Source organism: Talpa europaea, assembly GCF_964194135.1.
Source record: "Talpa europaea genome assembly, chromosome: 14".
NCBI lineage: Eukaryota > Metazoa > Chordata > Mammalia > Eulipotyphla > Talpidae > Talpa > Talpa europaea.
In genome coordinates this window covers 66,017,657-66,042,599 of record NC_140082.1, presented here as the reverse complement: position 1 = coordinate 66,042,599, position 24,943 = coordinate 66,017,657, and the positions used below count along the sequence as shown (strand labels likewise).

Genomic DNA, 24,943 nt, shown 5'->3' with positions numbered 1-24,943 from the left:
TGATGCTCCCAGCCCTCAGAGTTAAAGGGCCTTTCCCTGCCTGAGGACAGCTTGTCTTGTGCACAGAGATGACTTCTGCTTGGAGTTCCTGAAAGTTGACTGACAACAAAGAGATGGGTCTAGACTTTCTTATTCCAAAGCAAATTTAATCATGTTCTCTTTGTTGAAAGAGATTAGTAGTAGAGTTTAGTATTAGACCGGAATGGGAAAAAAGAAATGTCATATCCAGCATCTGGATATGATGAGAGAGAAAGTTTTCTCAAGGCCACAATGGTTTTTTTGGTGGGATTTCATGTGATCTACAGGGGGCATTTTGTTTACTTGTGCTACTTTTTAAGTGGAGTAAGGAGTGTTGGAAACCCAGACTTGTTCTCTAACCACTTCTTAAAATTAAAAATCTCACATCCCTAACATTAAGCAATCGACGTAGTTGGTTCCTTCTCCCCCTGGGGTGGCATGTAACTGGGCAGGATATAGCTCTTCTGCTGCTGGAGTCCACTAGCAAGCAAATGAGCACTCCAGCAGACCTAATCACTCTTATCTGCCATGGACCCTCTAGCTGGAAGAGTTATGCCATCATATTATCCTAACGCTCATCACCGTGCGGAGGACCCCCTTTTACTAAATGATTTATTACTTTTTGCAGAATTCCTTTGGCTGCAGATTTTATTTCTGAGTCACTCTGTTCAGCTCAATTGGTTGCCTTCAGTTACCGTGGCAACCAGCAGATGGGGTTCTTTGACAAGGGTCAGCAGGGAGGCTGCCTCAGTCTAGATGGAAGAGGAGGTAAATAGAAAGCTTTGGGCACTGACAGTTCTGTAGTGGATGGCCAGGAGTAGTTATCAAATTACTTGCATTAAAACCTAATTAAGATGTGTGCCAATAAGTGCACCATCGTGATTGAATCTGGTTACTTATCTGCCATGGGCTCACTCATTTTTGATCACACCTCTGACCAATTTGACTATCTCAAGGATGGGCAGACTTGAAGGAAATAGAGGGGAACCTCACAACTATGTGGAACCTACTCCAGGACCACCCTCCGAGGGTTGTGGTCTCTGGAAGCACCAGGAGGACCTCCTCATAACAGAATCTCCCTAAAAATGCTCCACTCCTCTGCTGCTAAAACCTGAGAGGGCAACTGGGCGAGATGCCCTTGCATTCTGGTAGTTCCCTGGCTTCCTTTAAGACTGTGGCTGCTGTTATTATAAATAGCACTCATCAAAATAAAACTGGTCTTTTCATTGTTCCAGATTAAAGAGGACTAAATAGACATACCAACTAAGTGCAATGGATCTTTCCTGGAGGGAGGAAAAGGACATCATTAGGTGGATTGACAAAATTGAAATTCAAAAGGTCAGATAGAGGCAGTATATCAATTATTAGAGATACTGTAGTTTGACTATATGCCATGGCTATGTGAGAGTGCCTTCATCCTTAGGAAATAGACACTGAGGTGTGAGAAAGCAGCAAAGTGGCGGTGTATGCCACTTACATTAAATGGTTCAGAAAAAAAAAATATATTGTATTCTGGGAATTTGAGAGAATGAAAAACTAAGGAGATACTACAAGAGTTTAAGTCCTCTTTATTGAAGCTGTAAATACATATATATAATATGTTGTAAATATACATTCACATGTTATAAATATGTATATTTTGTGTTGTAAATTTTATATATGTATATAATTATATATATATGTATACACACACACACACATATATATAAGAAATAATCAAGAAATCAAATGACCAAAAGAACAATACGTGAATTTGGGCAAAGAAGACTGTGTAGGTATTCTTTGTACTATTCTTTCAACTTTTTAAAACTTTGAAATTATTTTCAAATATATAGCTTTCTACAAGAGGAATGTTTAAATTGAAGTTGAGATGAGACGTGGGCTGAGGGGCAGTTTCGGGCTGCTGCAAGCACTTATCTGTGACGTTAAACCAGATGTGGCCTGGATTCTACTCTGCAAAGATTTTGATTTTCAGCACTTTTGATCCTTCAGTCCTGCTTTTCTTTGCATAGTGGGGATGTGCACTCCATGACTTTGTTTTGTTTTGTTTTGTTTTGACTTCTCCATAATTTATTGTTTTAGTTATGTCTGCAGAAAATTCCATCACATGGAAGTTATGAATGTCATGCTCATATCCTTGTGTATATGCATTGTTTCATCAACACATCACAGAATTAAAATGACATTCTCTTTTGGGGAAGAGGGAATAAGAAGTAATGCCAAAGAAAATTTAAGGATGTGTATATGTTTATGTACAGATTATTAATCAAGAAATAATAAAATAGCTATTATTAAGGATTTAGATTTTGCAATGAAAATATTCAGTGCCCTCAAGTAAAATACAAAGCAATATTAAAATTCAAAGTCACTCTGGTTAAAATGTGCCAATTAGACTCAAGGCAAATCATTTCCTAGATTCTTCAGTCTAGGATTCTGGACATGTCAACTCCTGTCCTTGCTGTCCTATGGTGCCGAGATCCTATATTTATGCCCAGCTCTCCAAGGGCATCACAAATTCAGCCTGGGTCAGATAGCACTTACACTTTTAGAGACAGGGAGTGATGCAGCTGGTGTTCCTGAGTAAAACTGGTCTTTTCACCTTCACCTTGACAAAATTGTAATTTAATAGGTAAGATAAATTATTTATCAATGTGCTATATTTCTAATTTTTTGGAGCAGTTTTCAATGGATGTTCTATTTTAAGCAGTAGCTTCTTGAGATCACCTGGATGACATTGTCAGAGGCTCAAAGGGTTGCTGGAGGCAGCTGCACTGCCCTGGAGAGCCCAAGTTCACTGAGAGTGCCCTAGCATGGGGGAGTCTCCAGTCACGAACTACCTGAGTTGGTCTTGGGAACTTCTGGCCTCCCATTTCTGCATCCTTCAGGCCAGGCCAGCACCAGTCTGTGTGTTAGGTCAGTTCTGTTCAAGTGTGGTTTCCAGACCAGAGTCCTCCCACTGGTCAATGACAAGGTAGCAACAGAAATGGAGAGCTTAGAAACTTTTACTACAATTAGATGGTGTGACAGAATTTTTTTTTTTTTTTTTTTTTTTTTTTAATACAAGCACTGGGTACAGTCAGAAGTGCGGGAGGGTGAGAGAATTCACCAGAGCCAGAGCGGGGAACAGAACAGGCAGAATGAGGAAGAACACTGCTGAGGGGAGCAAGCGGGCATGGCAGGAGAGGTCTGCTCGCCATGTGGGACCCTTGCCAGCGGCCGGGGATCGAACTGGGGCTGCAGAGGCTGCGGGCTGCTTCGCAGCCCAGCGCTCAAACACTGCTCCACCAGGGGAGGCCCTGTGACAGCATTTTTACTGCCCTTTGCAAAACCATCAGTCTGTGTTAGAATGGAAGTTAAAAAAAAAGAACAACAACAACAAAAATAACTGCTTCTCTTCACTGAGGAACTCCAATTGGAAAGGCATTAGTCTAGGGGTTTTCTCTTCCCTCCTCACCCCCAGGTCTCAGAAAATGAATCTGAGTCAGCTGTTTCCCAGTGAGTTGCCCAGTGTGTTCCCTTTCTGTGGGCCTTTCCCTTAAATCTTTTCTTTTTCTTTTTCTTTTTCTTTTTTTTTTTAATTATAGAATTGAAAGCATGTCTTTCAAGAGCACTGGGTGTGGAATCATTCATGGTTAAGTCACCTGGGATCAAGTTCACCATAATCGACTGCACTGAATGGCCCTTCAGCTTTAACACTACCAGATTCTTTTGAAGAATAGGGTTTTTCCCCAAAAAAACATCATCACTGCACCTCTGCAGCTCCAATTCTACCTCTGCAGGCAGACAAGACTGGGAATTTGAGAGAATGAAAAATTAAAGGGGAAGTACAGGAATATAAGTTCTTTTTATTGAAAGCATAAATGCTCCCCAGAATTGTGTGATCCTTAGAATGAATTACTTTGTTGAAATCATTGTTGAATAGGGTGAATTTGAGCAAAGGAAATTTAAAGGACAAACCAGCCTTTGAAACTGACTTAATTTTCTAAGTGAGAATAACTGGTTAAAATATGTTCCAGATTCCTATGCACATGGCTTATTCTGTATGACCACATCAATGAGATGGAATTATGTAAAATGCAGCAATTTTAAAGTATCAGAACAACATGTACAACTTTAAACCAATAGGAATTACTCACCAAAATTAATTATTTAGAGCTTAATTAGGATAATTAGCTCTTCAAAACATCGTCTTGAGCAACCTAGGTATATTGTTATGACTAGGTATTCCCAGTATTTGAAGACAGGAACATACTAAAATTCTGTAAAGTCATATCATTGTAGAAGTTTGGAGCTAGAAGAGAACTTAATCATATTCTAAAACACAGACTAACAAATGTTTTCTCTAAAGGGTTAAGTATTATTAACTATTTCAGACTCTGTGACTATAGGTCTTTCTTACAGCAACCCAGGTCTGCTGGAATAGTGCAGAAGCAGTCACAGGCATCATGTGAATGAGAGCATGACTGTGTGCAATCAGTTTATTTAGGGGCAGTGGAATTTTAATTTCATATAAATTTCATGTCACAAAATACTATTTTTAATGTTTTTTCAAAAATCAATCATTTCAGAATATAGCAACCATTCTTATTTAAATTGCAATAACATTGGCATACAATACTGTCCATAATTATGAGGTATAGGTTCACACTTCTTCAGGCATATCTTACCATACCACACCCACCACCAAGGCACCCGTAGGCCTCTTCTACAGACCACTGGGCCCCTTCCCACCCCACCCTCATCACTCTCCACCTGGTAGCCTCAATGCTACAGTCAGATTTCTAGGATTCCGTTTGGTTTGTTTTGTCTATTCCTTGGTTTTGTTTCTCAGTATTCCACATGTAAGTGAAGTCATCTGGTGTGTCTTTCTCCTTCTGACTGATTTTGCTTAGCTCAACTTGCAGATGGTACAGAAACAGTCTGTGGATTTAGCTGGATTTGACCTGTAGTTTAAAGTTTCAGACTTTGGCTTATCTTCCCATTCCACGTGAGGGAACTGAGATTCAAAGTGACCCCATGATTTTCTTAATTCTTAAAAGTTACACCAAAACTTATAGCTTTCATTTAGAGAGTTGGCTGTTTTAGTAATTAGAATTGGAACCACTAAAGAAATTATTCTCCAGAAGAGCTCATTTTGTATGTGTGATCAATATTTTGAATTATAGCATAATATTGTGAAACTTGAGAAGTCATTAGAACTACCCAGAAAGCTGTTAAAACCTATACTGGTGGTCCCTCACCCAGTATAAGTAGTTTGTGGTCAGATTGAGAGCCTGCATCTCCTTTCCAGTCTAGCATTCCATGTACTCTAGGATTCTTTTGACTAAATGGTAAAGTCCAATATCGTACTGAATATTATGTAATTTGTATGTTATGTTCATTCAGGAGCAAAGTTATTACATATTAATACTTGTTAATTATCATAGTTACACGGCAGATGAAATTACAGTTCTTCTATTTCTATAAAGTGTTCTTTCATAAATGATTTACCCATTCTGATGAATTTATCCAGTACAGTTTAAATCTCAGGCACATTGCTAAGTGCCAGAAGTAGAGAGCCAAACAAGAAACTATTCCTATGTTTAGAAAGTTCATGGTCCAGTGAGAGACAGAGCTACATTTTGTGTATGTAATCATTTCCCAATGATTATGGGAAAGGTGGATGGAAACTGGTAGAAATATGCATGGTCACATGGACACACAGGAATGGTCTGGAAGAACTTTGTAAGAATGGGGCAGTCAGATTGAGTCTGAAGAACCAGAAGATTCAGACTTCAGGACTAGGCCAGAAGGCGTGCTTGGCAGAGGGTCAAGCATGACTGTGATGGCAGGAGGCAATGGGACATTTCTACAGGGTGATTCAGAGAAATGTGGGATATCCCAGAAATGTGGCTGGGATATACCATGGCAGAGGGTGGGGTAGGTTGTGGCAAGAGTCACATAGAAAAGGGCCTTGTCACTATGGCAAAGGAGTTTGTCTTTATGCTTAGAGCTACAGCCATCAAACAGCCACAACTGGAGTTTTGTTTCAGAGAGCTTGTTCTGGTCTAGCTGTTGTGGGGAATATGTATCTGAGGGGGCCAAAGAGAAGCCACAGTCCCAGGAGATGATGGCAGGCATTTGGGTGAGGAAGAACGATAGTTTGCCTTAGGGAGGAAAGATGGATGAATGGATGGGATGGAATGGGCTGCCCAGAGGTTTAGCAGTTTTGGGGGTGCTGAGCTACAGAACTGGCAGTGAAGTGGAATGATATGGAGGCTGAAGGAGGAGATAGAGGCAAGAGTGACTTGAGATGGTTGATCAAGGGTGTCCCCACACATGCAAGAGGCACACAGAGGGAAGGGCACTGGCAGAGGAGGCCGGTGCTGCAGGTAGTGAACATGAAGCGCTGGGTGGGTCCAGCTGGATGACTGTCACAGGGAAGGGGCCTAAGGCAGAAATCAAGTTTGGAGGTGCCTCAGCCTCTACCCATTCATACTAGGAGCCTTCAGTCTAAATAAAAGATCCCCCAGGGTGAGGGTTTAAAGTAAGAGGAGGGAACCCAGTCCTGGCATGCCAGCGTTTGAAGGTCTAAAGAAGAAGCAAGGCCTGAGAGGCAGACCAAAGTGGTCGGGGAGTGAGAGAACAGGAGGAAGTTGTGCCACAGAAGCAAAGACGAGCATGAGGCAGGCTTGCAGCCCCGGGCAGCTCTGAAATCCCGACTTTACTTCTTCTGGTTGTGCGGGCAAAGGACTAATTCTCTGGGCCTTGTTTTTCTCATGCACAAAATGTAGGTGAAAATAACACTTAGCACCAGGTACTATTGTGAGAATTAAATTACTTAATGAATGTAAAATACGTATAATATTTAGTGGCTTGTAAATGCCAGTACATATAAGAAGGCTCAAATGGGGGAAATAGAGAACCGAGTGCGGATTTTATAACCCATTGGTTGACAAATGTTTATTTCCATGTGGAGGCCAGCTCTTCCAGGGAAATTTTGGATCTGAGCGTTTTGAGGGCATTCATCTAAGACCGGGAAGGAAAAACTTTAGCCGGAGTCACCAGAGGAAGGGCCTCTCCTCTGAAAACATTTCAGGACAAAAGACATTTTAACCACCACCCAAACAATCCCCCCCACTCCCCACCCCCCACAATACTCAGTAAGATGCTCCCAGTGGAATTGTGTGAAACTAAAACCTCCAATTAGAAAACATGTATTCATGGGATAAGGAGGGCACTGGCCTGGAGAAAATACAGAGGAATATCCCTGTGGTACTGGTACCAAGTTCAAGAGTGTTCTTTTCATTATTATACCTCATAACATTTATAAGCTGCATATATTTTGTATGTATCACATACAACATAAAAAAATTTGAATATATGTATTCGCTTGCTTTCACAGTATTCATAGCAAATGAATGTCTGAAGCACAGGACCGGAGCTGGCAGCTTGCACGGCTTCTGTTTTGCATAAGATATTTTCCCCAGCCCACTCAGCTCTACAAAGTTGTTTTGTATTTCACCACTTGCTCCATCTTATCTTGAAGTCTTGCATATTTAAAAAGAAATGTTGGTTCTGATCATGCCTGCTGGGTGTGGTAGAGAGGGTCGCTGTTGGACCAATAGAGATCTGCCTGTGCAACATATCAGCTCCTGTTAATTTTATGTGTGTCTCGAGCTTTAGAAACCTGGGCTTGCTTGTTCCCATGGTGACTGCCGCCCCCACATGCCTGTCGTTCCTGGTGAGCTTTTGCACAGGTGAACGTGTATCCTGGCTTGGGCGCTGCGGCTCTTTTTCCCCAAAGATGCCCCAGCTCTGCCCAAGAGCCTTGATTGTGTACGAGCAGACTCTTGAGGAAATGACTCTGTGCCCAGAATCAAGATAGTGAGCCCCGTCTGGGAGGTGGGTGTCCTGGCAGTGCCCTTCCTCATGGACCACCTGACCCCACTGTGTTCTGAAAGGACAGGGGAGCACCTTCTTCTCAGACTTCTGCCAACAGTACCATGCTATCTTTGGAAGCCCGGCTCCCTTTGCCTGGAGGAGTGCCACCCTCCTCCAGGGCCTCCTGCCCCTTGGCTCAAGTCTGTCCTGTCCTCTGAATCCCTTTGCCACTGTGCTTGAGTAGGCCCCTCTCTAGAGCAGCCTGTCCCTGCTGTCCCTGTAATCAGACTTCAGCCACACCTCCCTACTAAACTAAAGAGCAAGCCGACTTGCCAGGCACAGCCCGTCATATTGCACCATTGGCAGCATTTCAGATGTGTTGCCCACTCCTCCTGCAAAGCACAGGCTTTCCTCGAGCTCCTGGTTCTCTTACTTTCCGGCTATCCATCACAGCGTCCTGATGGCTTCCTGACCTCCGTCAGCCTTTAAATGTGGCTGTTTCCCAAGGCCCTCTCCCAGGTCTTGCAATAGAGGCCAGTTTGGCCAGTAGGTTGCGGGCACCTAGGATAGCTATGTATATATATACTTTTTTAAAAAAAAAAGATTTTTATTTATTTATACAAGAACTGGGGTACAGGCCAGAGGCGTGGGAGGGTGAGAAGATTCACCAGAGACAGAGCGGGAGCAGAACAGGCAGACTGACGAAATACACTGCTGAGGGAAGCAGCGGGCAAGACAGGAGAGGTCTGCCGCGCCATGTGGGAATCTCCCTGGCCGGCCAGGAATTGAACCTGCGCTGCAGAGGCTGCAGACAGCTTCACAGCGCTGCACTCAACCCACTGCGCCACCGGGGAGGCCCCGGGAAAGCTATATTTTAAACAAACAGCAACAGCTGAAAATCCCTGCCAGGCTTCCCTGGGTGAATCTTGCCCCATGTTGGTGGCTTCCATTCAGCAGGTTTGGCCCATTCAGCTGAAGATCCAACCAGAGCCTGCCTAGACCTTACGCCACTTAACTGCTCAGTGGGTAGATGGGGGTCCCACAGGAACATTACCCTGTCCCCAGAACTGCTACCCCAGGGCCATCTCTCCTCCCATCCTCTCCTTCTTGGTAAATGGCACTGCCACTCCTGGAAGGGTGATATGCATGTTTGTTGGTTTGGCTACAAAGTTCACTGGGTCCGTGTTAACTCCCTGTGAGCCCGCAGCTTCCATTTGAGCCCACCACACTGCTTCGCTTCCAGATACCACCCTCGTAGCTCCCCCTCCCATGTGGCAAGGCCCAGACCTGGTCCCTGCCAGACTGGCACCCACTTATCACACCCCGACTTGCCAGCAAAGTGACTTTGGCCTAGTTACTTATCCTGTCAGCGTCTTAGTTTTGTTATCTTTAAAGTGGGGTTAATAATTCCTGCCTCATGGGATTGTCATGAGCACCACAAAGTTAATTAAGTGATAAGCCCTTAGCACAGCACCTGGCACCTAGCAAGCTCTCAACAGATGCGGGTGGGATGGAGACCCAGTTCCTAAGTGGGCACGAGTCTTCTTGCACTTTGCACGGACTACACTGCGGATCAGTTTCACACCTTTGCCCTGTCTCAATGTGGCACCATTTTATGTCCAAGCTGCTTTCTCTTTAACTGGCTGTGGACCTTCTGAAGGCAGGACCATTTGTAATTCTTGATGTCCCCCAGTGTCTGTCTCTGTACTTTACCCCTGGGAAGTGCTTACCAGCGGTTATCTGCTTCGCTGAAATGACTCCCCGTTTCAACCCACTTAACACTGGCTCAGAACAGCCGGCGCTGCTGGGATTCACTTGCTTCTCATGTGTCTTCATGCAAGGCAATCGGATGTCTTCGCTTCAGTTTTCTTCCCTGTGAATAAGAGGCTAATGCTGTCCCCACCTCACATGATTGTAGGGAGCTTTTATTTAACTAATCGGCATGAAGGGGTAGCACAGGTGTTCCCGTTAGTGGTTGTCAGTGGTGGCTGAAGACATGGACTTGGAAGGACAACAGAATGTCTTTTCTTCCACTGCGGGGGAAAAAAAGACATCGCATGCGTCAGCAGGACACCCCAAGAAACCATCTAACTGATGGTGATGGAACATCCATGAACAGCCAGCGTGTGGGCTGGTCTGTCCTGGGGTTTATGGAAGGCTGTTCCCAAATTAACTTATTATGGAAAAAAATCTGTTTCCCCAATATTTGAAATAGGCCTTGGAAGAGCTGCCATAGTTCCTTTTATCTAAAATCGGGTTTTTGTTTCTCGTAACAGATACGGGTTTGGGCTTGTTGCTACTGTTTTTACCTTTTCAGAGGTTGTGATTGACATCATTCCTCATGTGGAGTGACAGAATAGGGCTGTCTTTGAAAAAGGAGGGAATATGTTGTTTACAGAGAGAAAAACACTCGAGAGAGACTGCTCGGAATGTTCAGGATGGTTCAAGTTGAGAGTCAGAGTGAATCCACCCTTAGCTGTGAACCGAGCGGGCCTCCCCTTGGGCGGGAAGGCAGAGTCTCCCTGCCGGCGCCCCTGCCGCCCTGCTGGAGGCCGTGCTTGCATGCGGGACTTGGTTCAGTTGACCTGGATGGGGCCTGGGTGCTCCCTAATAACTGCTGCAGGGACCTGAGGCCCACGGTTTGTAAAACGCCACCAACAGCCTCATCCAGGTTCTGAGAGCTCCGTAGGAGGAGGCTCTAGGAAGGCCTGGGCCCCGTCCCTCACTGGCTTTTCATGCCTCGAGAGCTGGCTTTGACTCTGCCCGGGGTTCTGGACCAGGCGTCCGCCTCTTTTCAGGAGCCCAAAACACAGACTGAGCCCATCAGTTCACAGGAACATTATCCTACCCCATGAAGCTCGTGGCAGGAACCACGAGAAGAACCACCATTTCTGGTGACATCTTGCTTTAAGCCGCCCCGATGTCATCTGCCCCTTGCTTCTGTCCCACTGGTTCCCAGCAAGCTGAAGCCAGCGGGCTACCGCCTCGGCAGCTAGAGGCTCTCTCTGCTGCCTGGATTTGTTTGGAGGATGAAACTTCAACTGCTAATGATGATGCTTTCCACTGATTTAAATATCAAAGCATTAGATTTAATGCTGATTTAAATATCAAAGCATTACAATTGCCTGTCTCTCAAGGAAAAAGGTTACCAGCTCTGAATTTTCAGACCACTCCAGTGTGGACAGCAGAGCAGGTGCTCCAGTGAGCACGCTGCCTGTCTTTGTCAGCAGTCACCAAAAGGCCCCTGGCCTTTCCTGGTCCCAGCCTGCTGGTGAGGGAGGCTCTCTGTAGGCCGGGGCATCCTCGCCATCCCAGCTGCTCCGCGCCCTGGAGACTGTGCAAGGAAGCTGCTGTTTGGTCTGCCAGTCTTGGGGTGAGTCTTGGGGTTTTGAGTCTCTGTTCTCAGAAAAAATGTCCCCATGTGACAGTGTGATGGGTGACTGTGGGGACAGATTGGACTCTCCAAACTTCTTACAAGCTATGGCTTCACCGGAGGAAATGCAGTTTTCCCCTAAGATCAGGGGAAGGGTAGTGGGGCAAAAGAAACAAGGCTATATCATTAATATGGTACAGAAGCAGGAAAAGACTCACATTGGAGAAAAGAAAAGATCCTTGGTGTCCAGCTCAGCCCCATCCTGATCCTTGGCAGCAGCCCTTAACAGCTACAGACACAGGAAGAAAGAGCTAAGTCGTGCCCTTGGTCCTTACACTTTCTCCAAACCAGTAGAAAGATGGAGCCGGTGGCGGGGCCTGCGCCTGTGGGCTTGGTCCAGTTTGGAGGTCTGTGTGGCCTGTGGGAGTGTGCCCAGTGCTTCCTCCACTCCGGTGTTGGGCCTACTGTTTCCTCCCCTTCTCCCCTCGTACCCTTATGTGACACAGGGGACAAAGAACAGCAGAAAACTGGGTATGATTGAAAATCGGTAGCCCACAGAGTGTTCTGAGTCACTGAGGACAAGGACTGCACGATGCCTTTTGGGGCAGCTTGAACAAAGTTGCCCTTGAAATCCAGCCCAGGTTGAGAAGGGCAGAGGCGGTGGTGGTTGTGCCACCTCAAACTGCTCAAATATTGTCGGGCTTCCTAAAATGCAGTTTTACCAGTCTCTAGATGCTTCATCATTTTGAGTCAATGAATCTGCCCAGGGGCCTCCTGGTGGCGCAAGGGGTTAAGACGCAGTGCTATGAGGCTATCGGCAACCACCATAGCAGGAGTTCGCTCCCTGGCCAGGGAGATAACGCAGCAGACTTGTCCTGTCTCGCCTATTGCTCCCCTCAGCAGTGTATTTCAGTACATCTGTTCTGTTCTGCTCCCCACTCTGTCTCTGGTGAATCCTCTCACCCACCTCATCTCTTATCTGCACCCCAGCTCTTGTAAGCAAAATTAAATAAACCTTAAAAAATTAAAAAAAAAAAAGAATCTGCCCCACTGTTAATCCCAAATCTCTTTCCTAGTAGCAGCTTAGTTGTGCCCAAAGCCCACAAGAAACATGGCTCCAGTGAGTAGGAACTGAGGGCAGCCTGAGGCCAGTGTCTGCAGAACAGAGTCCGAGAGGTCTCTGACTTAGTATTGGACATGCAGCTTGGAGTTTGAAATGCATCTTGGCTTATAAAATCCTTTTTATTGTTGTTGTTGTTGTTGTTGAATACCTGTTAGTTTCACTACTGGTGCTGTTGGTTGGTGAGGACTGTGAGGAAGGTGCATGAGACATCAAGCCTCTTTCCAGAACAGTTCTGGATTGTTGTTCAACTCTAAATTTAATCCAAAGCCCACATTTCCACAGTGAGTGTGCCACTGGCTGTAGGGAGCTGTCTGTGGACAAATGAGGATAATGGTTTGAGTGAATTAGCAAGTCTGGAGAGGAGAGCCCATCAGCAGAATGATAAATTTAGGATCTTTAAAGACATCTGGTCAGCGATGCCGATGCCGGAGCTCGTGATTGACTGAGTGATTAATAATGGAAAACCCTTAGTTCAGTGTTTCCATCATCCCTCGCCCACTTCCCCAGCCAGGGCCAGCCGTCTGCTCCAGCCTGCCGGGCTGTTTCCAGATGAACAATGGGGGCATTTAGGCCCTTCATCTTTGACCTCTGTGAGTTTAAAGTTTCAGTTTTTCTCTTACTTATGTTTTCTAATTGACAGCTCGTTAAGAAGTCTTCCGACTCCATTTCAAATTTGATGCAATCCATTCAACTTAGCACATGCCTTCCATGGGCCCAGTGCTTGTGGATGCCTCACCTTTGTGCCCTCCTAGGCTTCCAGCTCACTGTCAGGAGCTTCCCTCGAATACACTGTGCAAAGGGCTGATGATGGCTTCGTCCCCCCTGCTCGCTACAGCCTACAGCTGCCAACCCTCAGGACCCAGCTCTAATTGTGTGGTGGATTTCTCTCTAGGCTAAAGCAGCTGGACGAGCACAGTCAGGCCACAGCCCGGCAGCTGGCACAGCTCCTCAGCAAGCAGGACCAGCTCCTGCTGGAGAGACAGAGCTTGACAGAAGAGGTGGGACGTCTGAGATCCCAGGTACTGTGCCACAGCCAGGGTGGGGTGTGAGTCCTTGAGACTGGCTCAGCCTGCAGAGAACACCCTGGGGGCTGTATATGGTGGGTTTCACCGGCCTGTTTCCAGAGCTGCATCTTACTTGGCAAAAACCCCAGGCACAGTGGGGAAGTGAAAGTCACGGATCTAAACTCCTGTGGGAGAACGGGCCTGTGAATCAACAGGCCACATGGAGTGCTAAGTTGCACCACGCAGGCACCAATGTGGAGGGGACAGCAGTGTGGCGGACTGCACTGGTCAGGGGGTCTACTGGAAGGTCCTCTTTGAACCGCTCCCGGAGGGTGTGTACGGCTTGAATTGGTTGAGGAAAGAGGTGCTTCCATAGGGAAGTCATTTTAAATGGAATGTGAAAGGAGTGTCCTCCTAACTGAGTTGAGAGATAATTGCGATGCTATTTCAGCAGAGAGTGCGCAGAGGGCGGGGGGAGTTAAGCACGGTACTGCATCAATTCTTTTTACCCTTGAACAAGCCAGCAAGATTGAGCTTATTGTTTCCATTTTTCAGCTGGAAACTAAAGCTTAAACAAAGTATACAGCTAGCAAGCAGGGCAATGCAAATGGAACCTAACTCTGACTCCATAGCCAGGCTTTCCGGGTTCAGGGCTAGATCTGGAGCGGCCAGCAGGCATAATTGGAGAACAGAAAGTGTCCAGTCTGGGAAATGGAATGAAATGTGCTTTTTCTGATTTGCTCCTGCTCCTGTCAGAGAGGTTGTGCTTTTTGCCCATCAAGCAACTTGCTAGAATGAGGTGGCCAATAGGCTGACTGTGGCCTTACCTTTAATAATTAGGATGACACCCAGGTGCCCCGCAAGTCCCTGGAGATGTCACGCACTATGTGCTTGGAATTGTTAATGGAAAAAATTCATTCGAAAGTGAAAATGATGAGAAGTGGTCCCTCACCTTGCAAATTAACCATTCGCTGAGGGAATATCAGGAACCCGTTCCCTCTGAGTGATTTTTCCCTCAGCCCGCCTCAAACAGTAAGTGAAACAAACCCCCAGGGTGCCAGTCGGGGAGGGAAGGCCAGAGGGCCACTCGCCTGTGCTGTGTCCCCACAGGGCCTCCCAAGATGCACACAGGGAAGGGGTCGTGTCCTCTCGAGTCACACAACACACACACACCACAGGGTCCGGGATGCTTGTAAAGAGACAAATTAAAGGAGCGTGGATTCCAAGACCTCTCCTCACACACACACACAGGGAGCTGCTCTGGGGCAGGGCCCAGGAATCTGCATTTTCGCAAATGGGTCAATTCTGGGTGACACTAAATTCTGAGAACCTTTGACGTCTTTGGCAGCAGAAAGAACAGAGAATGACTCCGGAGGCCCTGGCAGGTCAGTGAGGTCCGTTCTAAGCCTCAACATGTACATCTGCACGATGGGCACCATCCCAGCCTGACTCGGAGGAACAGTGGGCGTGTACGGGAGTGCCCGTGAGATGCTCCAGCGGGGTCTCTTGCACAGTAGGTCAAAGAAATGTTTGGGATTTTCTTTTTCTCTCCTCCCCAAACTTGAGAGAGTCCAGGAAGAAATACAGGGAAGGAAGAGGCCCATGGAGTCAGCAGTGCCGGGACCATACTACCCACATTATTTGTCTCTTCGTCTCTCCTCTTGAAGTTCCAAGCACGTGGCAGTTTCCCCTCCACTCTGGCCCCAATCGTTATTATGTGGGTTTCGCCTTTGAACTCACCATCTGTCTACCTCACAGCACACTCAGATCTTAACATGGACCGTTGATGCTTAGAAACGTCTTCCAGGGTTTTAAAAACCTGATAATTGCCAAATGGATTGCAAAATTTTCATGAAATGCATTTAAAACAACCCCCCCCAAAAAAAAACAAAAACAAACCTCAGAAAAACTAACAAGTCTTTTTTCCCTTGCCTGAAGCAACAGAAACAGTTTGACCATCCTGTGCTAGCTGATACTGGCCCATCTGGCTCATCTCTAAAGGGATCCTTCAGATGCAGATATTACATTTGGAGTTATTTTAATAAGAACATGACAAAAGAAATTTGGTGGAGGGAATTTTGGCTTTTAGAAGCAAATACCAGTATTCAAAGAGGATGCAGGGATCCTATTTTGGATCTGTCTGAGGGTCCCAAACTGAAGACCTGTTCTTTCCTCCCTGGTGTGGCGTTGCCGCTAGAAAGAGGCGGCCAGTGTCCTGTGGCTATGGGATAAACTTGAATTGTGAGTTTAGCTTCCAGTGAGCTCTTGCAGTTAAGGCCACCGCTTACTATTTGCCCTGGGGCTACTTTGGGGACACTGCATTCTGAAGGTTCTGGAGTGATCAGCCACACTCACTGTTTTCCTGGAGAGTCCTCTGTTTCATCTATGCTGCAGGGATGGTTTAGCTAAAGATATCCCTTTTCTCAGCCCATCTGAATTAAGCATAATAACTTAATTTTGCATATCAAACTCTCAAAATCTCCAGGCACCCAAAGGAGAATGAGTATTTTCTAGCCTGGGCAGCTGATCTTAAACGGAGTCACATTCCTTGGATTCCACCTGTGTACCCAGCCTGGCGTCCTGAAGCAGACAGCGGGGCTGGGGGTGGCCTGTGGCCTTTGACAGCAAACAAGAAGACTTGATTATTCTCAATCATTTCTGCTTAAATTCTGAAATGTGTACAACAACATGTCTGGCAGAGGGAGCTGGTCACAGTCTTTTTTTTTTTTTAAATACTATTTTTTTTTAGAGGCATGTTTTATTTATTTATTTATGTTTGTTTGTTTGTTTATACATGCACTGGGTACAGTCAGAAGCGCGGGAGGGTGAGATAATTCACCAGAGCCAGAGCGGGGAGCAGAGCAGGCAGAGGGACCGAAGTACACTGCTGAGGGGAGCAGCGGGCGGCAGGAGAGGTCTGCGCACCATGTGGGACCCTCCTCCAGTGGCCGGGGAGCAGCTGGGGATCGAACCAGCGCTGCAGAGGCCTCGGGTAACTTCGCAACCCAGTGCTCAACCGCTGCGCCACTGGGGAGGCCCTGGTCACAGTCTTAATGATGCCGCAGTGACATTTCTGGCTGTGAGAATTTCCATCTTCCCCTGCAAGGATACTGTTGTGCCCTGAGCCAGGCTGGCGAGAGCCGGGTGGGCCTGCGGGCTGACCCGGTGGGCGAGGCTCGGGAAACTTAGCACGAAGCTCATGGCTTTTTGTTAGACTTGCTCTGAGTTTACAAATGACTAAAAAAATGGCTTTATTAACCTTCTGCCTATTCTGGAGGAAATAATAAAACAAGAAAATGGCTTTTAAAACCTCGCAAAATGGCTGTGCTAGAACTTACGGAGAAATGGAGACATGAAAGTGTGCCAATTTGCTGCAAACACGGTTTCCCTCCACTCCGTCCTCCCCGGTGTCTGCTGGTGGAGGGCTGTGCTGCTCTCCCGCTTCTCCAGAGGCGGGCCATGGCCAGGCAGGACCGAGACCCCGGGAGCTGCGTGGGGATGGTGTCTCCTGTTAGCCACTTGGGTCCCAGAGGAGTCGAGGTGAGGACCGACAGGAGCAGGGTCGGGGGCTGAGGCCCAGTGCCGTGGGCGCTAACCCCTGGCCAGGAAAGGTAGCACCAGCTGGCGAGGAAATTAGTCTTTTCTTAGAGAAATGGCATCTGAGAGCTGGCAAGGGAGAAGATGGGTTAACCTAGAGGATCTTTAGACCTGGGATTCCTTTGTTTATATATATTTTGGGGGGGTGAATAGGGTTTCAGCTGATTTCTATTTTCTGATTGCCACCAGCCCAACAGCCCGGTTTCATCCTCAGTCTTCAGTTTCGGGGGGATAGTCCTTCTTAGTCCCTTTAGATGAATCACTTTTACAGTTTTGAAAACCATGTCTGAGACTGATTTATCAGTGGTTAATCAATTGGCCCTATGACTTTTGAGCATTCTTGGCAGAAAATTTACTTTTAATTTGATTTGAACTTGTGCACGGGTCCAGCAGCCATATGTGATTCAGAATCATGGACATTATCTCATTACGCCAAGGGCCTCATGGAAGAGAGCTGAAAACAAACCCAAGAAACAAAGACAAAAAAGATGATAAGGGGAGGAAAGGCCTGTTAGTGACCGGAAGCGATCCAGGAAGAGAAGCTTTGCCAAAGTAGCTCTAGGGAGACCAGCACAGGAGAGTGGGGGTCAGCTGAGGAGGGGGCACCTGCAGGAGCCACACAAGTTGCCCAGCTGGGACCTGGAGATGCTTGTGTGGTATATGATGTCCTTCCCCGAGCCCCAGGGGTTCTGCCCAGTTGTTCCGTGAAGACAGCTACCTGCAAAACAGATGGTGCTTGAATAGAACAGCAAATACACTGAATAAAATAAATTAAAATGCCTCCTCCTCAACCAAGATTTTTTGGAAAGAATTCTAAATAGATGAAAACAAACAATTTGATTTCAACCAAATTGTTGTTTTTTTGTTTTTATCCTGATTTTCACCCGAATTGTCAGTCTCAAAAATAAACACTGATACATTCCCAGAAAATATTTTTCAAATAAAAACTGACTCTGTTAAAGTTTGCCCTGATTCTTTCAAAACTGTGTACAAGACACTGTCAACCAAAGTGACTTGCATATTTTTTTAAATAAACTTGAACATATGCAGCTAAAATGTCATTAACTCCCTGCTGCCTGAGTGTTTTTAAAGGATGACATAAGACCCCAGTGCTGCATTTCAGACATAAGGGTCTTCTGGCCCTCTGAGAAGCTCCCCCAAGCCACCCAAATAGCGTCGTTTAACTTTGTGTTTTTAACTAGAGGCCCTGTGCATAATTAATATTGGAAAGCACAGAAAGCTTCATTTAAGCCAAACCTGCTCTTCCCTTAACAGTTCACTTTGTCCAAGAGTGAATAATTTCAGAATAAGACTCATGGAAGAAAAATAAATTGAATTTTATATTGCTTCAGATACATTTGCTCCACTTATACTTCCCGAGTCAGACATTACATTTTGCGATATAAATTCACAATCAAGATTTTAAAGGGAGCTAAATATTTTAATCCAATTAGACAAGTGAACAAAACACTGAATATTACATGTAGTGTAGATAAGTGGTTCTTGACTTTAAAAGACTGTAATTCCGTCACATTACAACCCCAAATGTCAGTGTTGTCTTTATTTTTAACGCTTTCAAACATGAGGCAGCCAGAGGCTCCACTCTCTGCTGTTGGTGACACTGTCTGTCCTTTGGGAATTCTTAAAATCTATTTACCATGGAAACATGGTTCATGTAAAACACAGACACCTGCCCATGTGCAGAGGAAGCTCTTGTGACTTCTGGGGTTGGAGACAGCTGGGAGATCACGAACTCAGGCTCCCAGGAGCTGGAGAAGGCGCCCTTGGGTTTGTGCTCAGGAGGCCCCACAGCTGCCAGAGCCTGGGGCCAGCGTGGCCTCCAGCTTCCTCCCTGCACCCCTGTGCACTGGGCTTCTGTCTCCCCAAGGTCACAAGTCTCAAGCCCTGCTTGAGATGCTGTTTTCCAGAAAGCCAAGGAATCATATTCCCCACTTTGTTTCTGCAAGGAAGCTTTTCCTGCTCTCTACCTTTTCATTCTTTCGACTTCTACAGTTCTTTTTCTTTCTTTTCTTTTTCTGCACAGAGGCAAAAAGTCAGATCTCAAAGTCAGACTGGTCTATGGAGAAATGCGCTTTGAACTCAGATTGCCCTAGAGTTTTCACTGTAGAGACCCAACAGGCGTTTAGCTGGAGAGTATAAATCGCTGGGTCTGTGGTGACCTGGCCATGAACTCTGCTCCGCATTGCAGCTGCCAACAGCCAGATTCCAAGAAAGGCCCTGCCCATCCGGCAGGGTCTGAGGCAACTCAGCTAGAGGTGCAGTTACTTGTCCTGGGGAGGGCAGAGGGAGGGGGCGGACTGCATGGCTGTGGCCTGTGGAGAAGGGTTGCCTGCTAAGAGGTCATCGTTCCTATCTGACGGCCATAGTTCCACAAAGTTCTGCAGAGGCTTGGTGAGGGCAACTTCCTCTGGAACAAACTGGTGATCACCCATAGTTCACTTGGTGTCTTTACTGCAGGTGGACTTTCAAATCTGACCTCCACTTACTTTGACAAATATCGAACTTGGTTGCTTAAGTGCTCTTTCACTCAGCTGGCTGGACAATGTTAAAGGTCCTCGTCTCTGAAGTCAAACTGCCCAGCTTCAAATCTCAGCTTTGTAACTACGTGGGCTACTTTTAGCTTCTGTAACACTAAGTTTCTGGCTTGAAAACAAATCAAAACAGCCCCTTCCCCAGCCCCCAGCTTCCCTTTAAAAGGAAGCTCCTGCCTTACCCAGAGCCCAGCAGAGATGACCATGGAGCCAGCTGGGCTGGCACTAACATCACGTTAGGTTGGAAAGGGCGACTCAGACCAATCATTGAAAACCTTTTTTGTACACATAGAAAAATAAGATGCAGAGAAATGAAGTCAATAGATCTGGAAGTACACGGGCAGGGAAATGAACTTAGAGATAGACACTTGTTCCGTGGGCCACACAGTGGGCGGAAGGCAGTGGGTGTGCATCCTGACGGGTCAGGAGGCTCCGCTTGCCAGGGCAGCAGTCTGAGCCAGACCCTGTCCAGGAAAACTACAGAATGGTGCCCTTCCTCCCCAGACACGGCAGGGGAGTGGTGCGCCACACGAGGGCAGGGACTGGTGGATTCCCTGGAGCTCTGTCAACTGAGGGAAATTTTGAAATGCCCCAGATGGATGTGGGGCATTTAACTTTCTACTTAAGAAATGGACGCTTTCTTGCTAGAAGCCCAAGGCACAGGACCATCTTTTGATGTGGTCACACAGACAGAAAATGTGGGTGTGATCAGGACAGAGAGCATGAGGAGGGTGTGTTCCATTTGGAAGGGCTGCTTAGAGAAGGGGAGAGGGAGGAGGAGCAAATGGAAAGAGGCCCTACTGTGGCGGGGAGCACCCCTGTGAGCAGGGGCCCAGCGGAGTATGATATCCCCAGGCTGCAGACTTGGGAACAAAGCAAAAGCAAAGTCTCAGTTGGACCCCACAGAGTGGTTGCCTGGGGAACAATTCAGAAACTCATTTTTTTTTTTTAACTCTGAATTTAAAATCACACTTCAGAAATAAATTAGACACAAAAGTCAGGGTTTGTGGAGAGAAGGTTCTGTTAGGATTTAAAAAGAGAACAAAGAAAATGGGCTAGCAACAGTAGGCTTGCAGATGGGGAGCATTTATATCCTCTCTGGACAGCATTTCAGCAGAGCAGCTGCCAGGCACCCCGTGGGCCCTCCTGTCTTTGGAGGCAGCCACAGGCGACTGCAGATGTGGCCACACCACCTGGGAGGACCCCCGGCAAGGGGCCTTGGGGACAAGCCGAAGGACGGGAGGATGAGAAGATGCTGGCCAAGGGCTCAAGCCGCGGTTCAAACTGGCGGATGCGCACTGGCACACGCGCCCGCGTCTCTCCTGTGCCCTGTGCTTGGATGATGGCGCCAGCTCGCTGGAAACAAGCGTGGCGAGTATCCCTAAGAAGCGATGGCAGACAAGCCCGATTTGCGCAGTTTCTCTCTGGACATGCTATCGGACAGGGGGACACATTGAGAAAGGTTAATTAAAGATTCAGCCAATTGAGGGTAAGACTGAACGCTGCATTGAGCAGACCACAGACAGAATGTCAATCAAATATGTACCCAGCGCTTACCAGGAGCAGGGCACGTGGGGGCACGGGCGCACCGCGCAGCGCACGTGAGTCGTGCAATGTAAAGGTGAGGACAGCTGAGGAGAGAGTGATAGCTGAGTTGCTACAGGAAGAGAAATTCGGATGACTCCTTTGTTCACGTCGAGGCTCTCCCATCTGTGTTGCTCCTGAGCGGCCCGTGGAGCTGGAGGCCACGCGTGTCAGCGGAGCAGCCTGAGTGCCAGCTGGGAAGGGATGGAATGATGATAAATGACTCGATGGCCCTGGAGCCTATAGGCTCTGCAGACTCATGAGAAATGCCCATTTCCTGGAGCTGGTTTAAAAAACAAATCACGCAGTCCGTTCTTCTAGTTCAGGTCTTTACCGCTTTTCTGTATTAATCATGGTATGGCTGTGTGTGTCTTCTACCTGAAATTCAGTTAAGTCTTTCACTTAAAATGTTTGTTGTGGGTCCTGCTTATCCATCTATGGAAAGACAACCTTGAATCTCTAAAGTTAGAAAATCGTCCAGTGTCCAGAGCACTCAGGTCTTGGGGTAGCTCCCTGTCCATGGAGCGGGAGGGTTCTGCAAGCCTGTCCTCAGGCAGGACCGCCCTGGGCCCATGCAGTCAAAACGGGAAGAGCCATCAGTTCTAGGTGGAGACTGGATAGGGTTGGATGGGTAGACCTGAGCGGCGGCAGCCTGTGCGTGTGCCCACGGTCAGAATGGGGCTCTTCCTGCAGAGGCACAATGGACACCCCAAGGCCCATTCCAGAAGGGCCCACCCACTTCCCCCTCCTACAGGGCTGTGCATACTCTACCACAAGGTCACTCAGGTCGCACGAGGCCTGCTGCTGTGGCCCTACCTGGGCTCAGTGTGAAGGGGCCCACCCATAATTAGAATTACTCTGTGTCGCAACCATTCTACTCAGGCTCATTCATTGCGAGTCATGATCAATGTCTCATACACACTGGGAAATGTACTTGAAATGTAACATTACCTTTCTTGTTAAAAACAAAAGCAAAAACGAAAAACCAACAGACTGATTTCTAGACATTTCCTTTTTTTGGGAGTTCTGATCTTGGTAACCCTCAACGAGTACATTTGGCTGAAACTGAGTTGATAGGAACCCTCCCTCTGATTCTAGCTCAGGAATTCGGTCCTGGGGAGTACAAAGGCCCACCTGTCTGCCTTGAAGATGATTCCCCGCTAAAGACAGAACAGAGTGGTCTGTATCTCTGCAACACAACCCACTTACCTGCTGATAGATATAAAAAATGAGATTTGGAAGATACCATCTTAGTTCTCTATCTAGTCTCATTTTAGGAACTTTCCACTCCTAGAAAGCAAAGATGGTGTCTTATTCATTTTCCCACATGTTGTGTAATAGGTTTCGTGGGATGCTAACTATTTCCAGTAGCTTCCGCCACCACTTGATGACATTGTTTAATTTGAAAAGTCGATTTGGTTGTTTCTAACTTGTGACTCCCCCAACTCAATTCTCATAAACTAGGCTTGGAACATTTATACCTTTGTAAAACTAGGAGACCACACACATCTAATTCCCTCTTTCGGCAAGTGGGAGGCGGTTTCCATGTGAAAATGCCCTAAATAAATGGTAGCAAAATGTGGAGGTTTCGGTTAGTATCATTTCACTGGGAATTTCTTAGGAACACTTGGCCTATATCCTGTTTTTGTGCTAGCTTTACTTGGTGTGATGTCTGAGCAATTTTTAGGAAACAGATTGATATAAATCAGGGTCTCCTTTTTTGGACAGGGGGACAGATGTCTCTCTGGCCATGACCTGTAATCAGATGGCCCTTATTCAACAGGCACACACATAAATGTCTGAAATGCGGTTGTTTTCAGATTTAAAGCAATAAAACAAAAGCGGTCACCCTATATTCTTATTCAGCAAGGCCTTTGAGCTGTGGTCAGGTCAAGACTCAAACTTTCATACAATTGGTTATATACAATTTCTACTGTTTTTTTTTTTTTTTTTTTTTGCAAGGGAATTTTCTCCAAAAACTTGAGAGGTAAAACTAAACCAGGAAGAAGACAAATCACATAGAAGAACATGATCTATTTAAACTTATTTTTATTATCATTTTTTTCCAGTTACCCAGCATGCCACAATCTGATTGCTGACCTGGATGAAACAGTGAAATAAATGATTTACAAAGAGATATTTACATTCATCTGATTTGTACGTTATATGCCACAATGCACCGAGACCTTCCCTGTGGACACCACATGGGGCTGTAGCGAGCTGCGCTGTCATCACCACGTTTGCTGAGTGCTCCCTGCGCATGGACAGGCCAGCACTGAAGTCTGATACTAGATGAGGCGACCTCCTGGCGTATGTTCTCAGAAATGGTTTGAAGTTATGAACTTAAATCTGCTCATTTGTATGCTATGTTACAAATATGAGTTTCAATAAACCAACCGTTTAAAGACTTGAGTTATAATATTTCCTTTTTACCTTGTAGTGATGAACCAAACACACCAAAAAGGCACATATTTTAACTAGGCCAAAGGGTATTTAAGGACCAGACTTTTTTCCTGCCATTCATGTTTCTTTCTCTCTGTGATCTACAGATCATCCTTCAGCTTTACTTGCTTTTAATCAACATCCAGTAACACTCCATTATTTATCATCCTGCTACTTTGTGCACAAACAGGAGCTACCAGGAAGCACTATAAGCATTATCCTTTCCACTCTGTTAACAACAAAAACAAACAAAAAAGCATCTTTGGCTCGGTGGTGTCAGGTTTCTTCAATAAGCCGCATTTGAGGAGTCTAGAAATGTACTTAGTGAAATTACAAAATTTACTTAACAGTTCTATCAAATATCTGTACACAGATCATTATTTTAGTTTAAAATAGTATTTTACTATACACAGTTAAGCCCTCAAGTGCTTTAAAGTAATAAAAATGGGCATTGAAAATGTGTCGTCTTTGAGGATGACAGTGAAACACTATAGGCAAGGCTGCAGTTGGGACAAGTCCCTGACCTTAGAATGTTCTCCCTGGCCAGCGAGCTATCATCATCATCATCATCATCATCATCATCATCATCATCACCAGCATCAGCATCAGCATCATCATGGCCTCTCAGAATGGAAGTGGCTTAGGCTTTGGAGGTGGCGGGATGACACGCATGAAAAGACCATCGAGTTTCTCGAGCATGGAAAGCTCATGCCTGAAAGCAGAACTTCTTTTCAGATTTCAGATGTTTCTGATTTCATCAAATGTGCTAGACGTAAAGGCTGTCACAGAAAATGTTAATTGTCCCTAATTCTGTTTTAGGAATACAGTAAATAAATTATATAATATTCTAAAAATAGCACCTTTAAAGAATTATAGAGGTCACTTTATTTTAGCCTCCTGGATCTGTCAACCCCAGTGGTTTTGAGAAAAGAGCAAATGTAAGAATGCCCTCAATTTGGCTATGTGACTGACACATACATACGTGACTAACTTTGGTCCCAAAGCCATTCCTCTATCTGGCTTAGCCATAGGAGCAAAGCCAAGTTTCTACAATAGTAGGTTTATGAGGTAAAATCAGAAAAAGGCCCCATCCAAAATGATTCTAGGTAAATCAGATTGTAGTCCAACCACCCTACCCATCTATTACCCATGTCTAAGTTTGTTCATTTACCATGAAGTTTCAAAAATATACTCTAAGAAAGGAAGTGTACAGAGCAACACATTATCAGGAAGACATTACTGATGAGCTACACTCCTCAAGAAATCTGGGTCCAAACCATTTGGAGTGAAGATTATTAGGGTCTTAAACAAATCTCTAAGGAGCTCTATTTTATCCCTAGCTTCACAGTAGATCTGTTCTAAACCCAGTGCCAAGAAATCAGGATCC

The 24,943-nt window shown here is 46.0% G+C and overlaps 1 protein-coding gene across 1 annotated transcript in view; it reads left to right on the top strand.

The window, feature by feature from the left end:
- Nucleotides 1-23,213, top strand: part of SDCCAG8 (SHH signaling and ciliogenesis regulator SDCCAG8) — a gene marked incomplete at its 3' end in the record, with an annotated part of 219,519 nt that extends 196,306 nt beyond the window's left edge. The window contains exons 11-12 of the mRNA XM_084254497.1: nt 13,270-13,396; nt 23,184-23,213. Coding sequence (XP_084110623.1) covers nt 13,270-13,396; nt 23,184-23,213 — 157 coding nt within the window. The remainder of the gene's footprint in view (nt 1-13,269; nt 13,397-23,183) is intronic.
- Between the last annotated feature and the right edge of the window lie 1,730 nt (nt 23,214-24,943).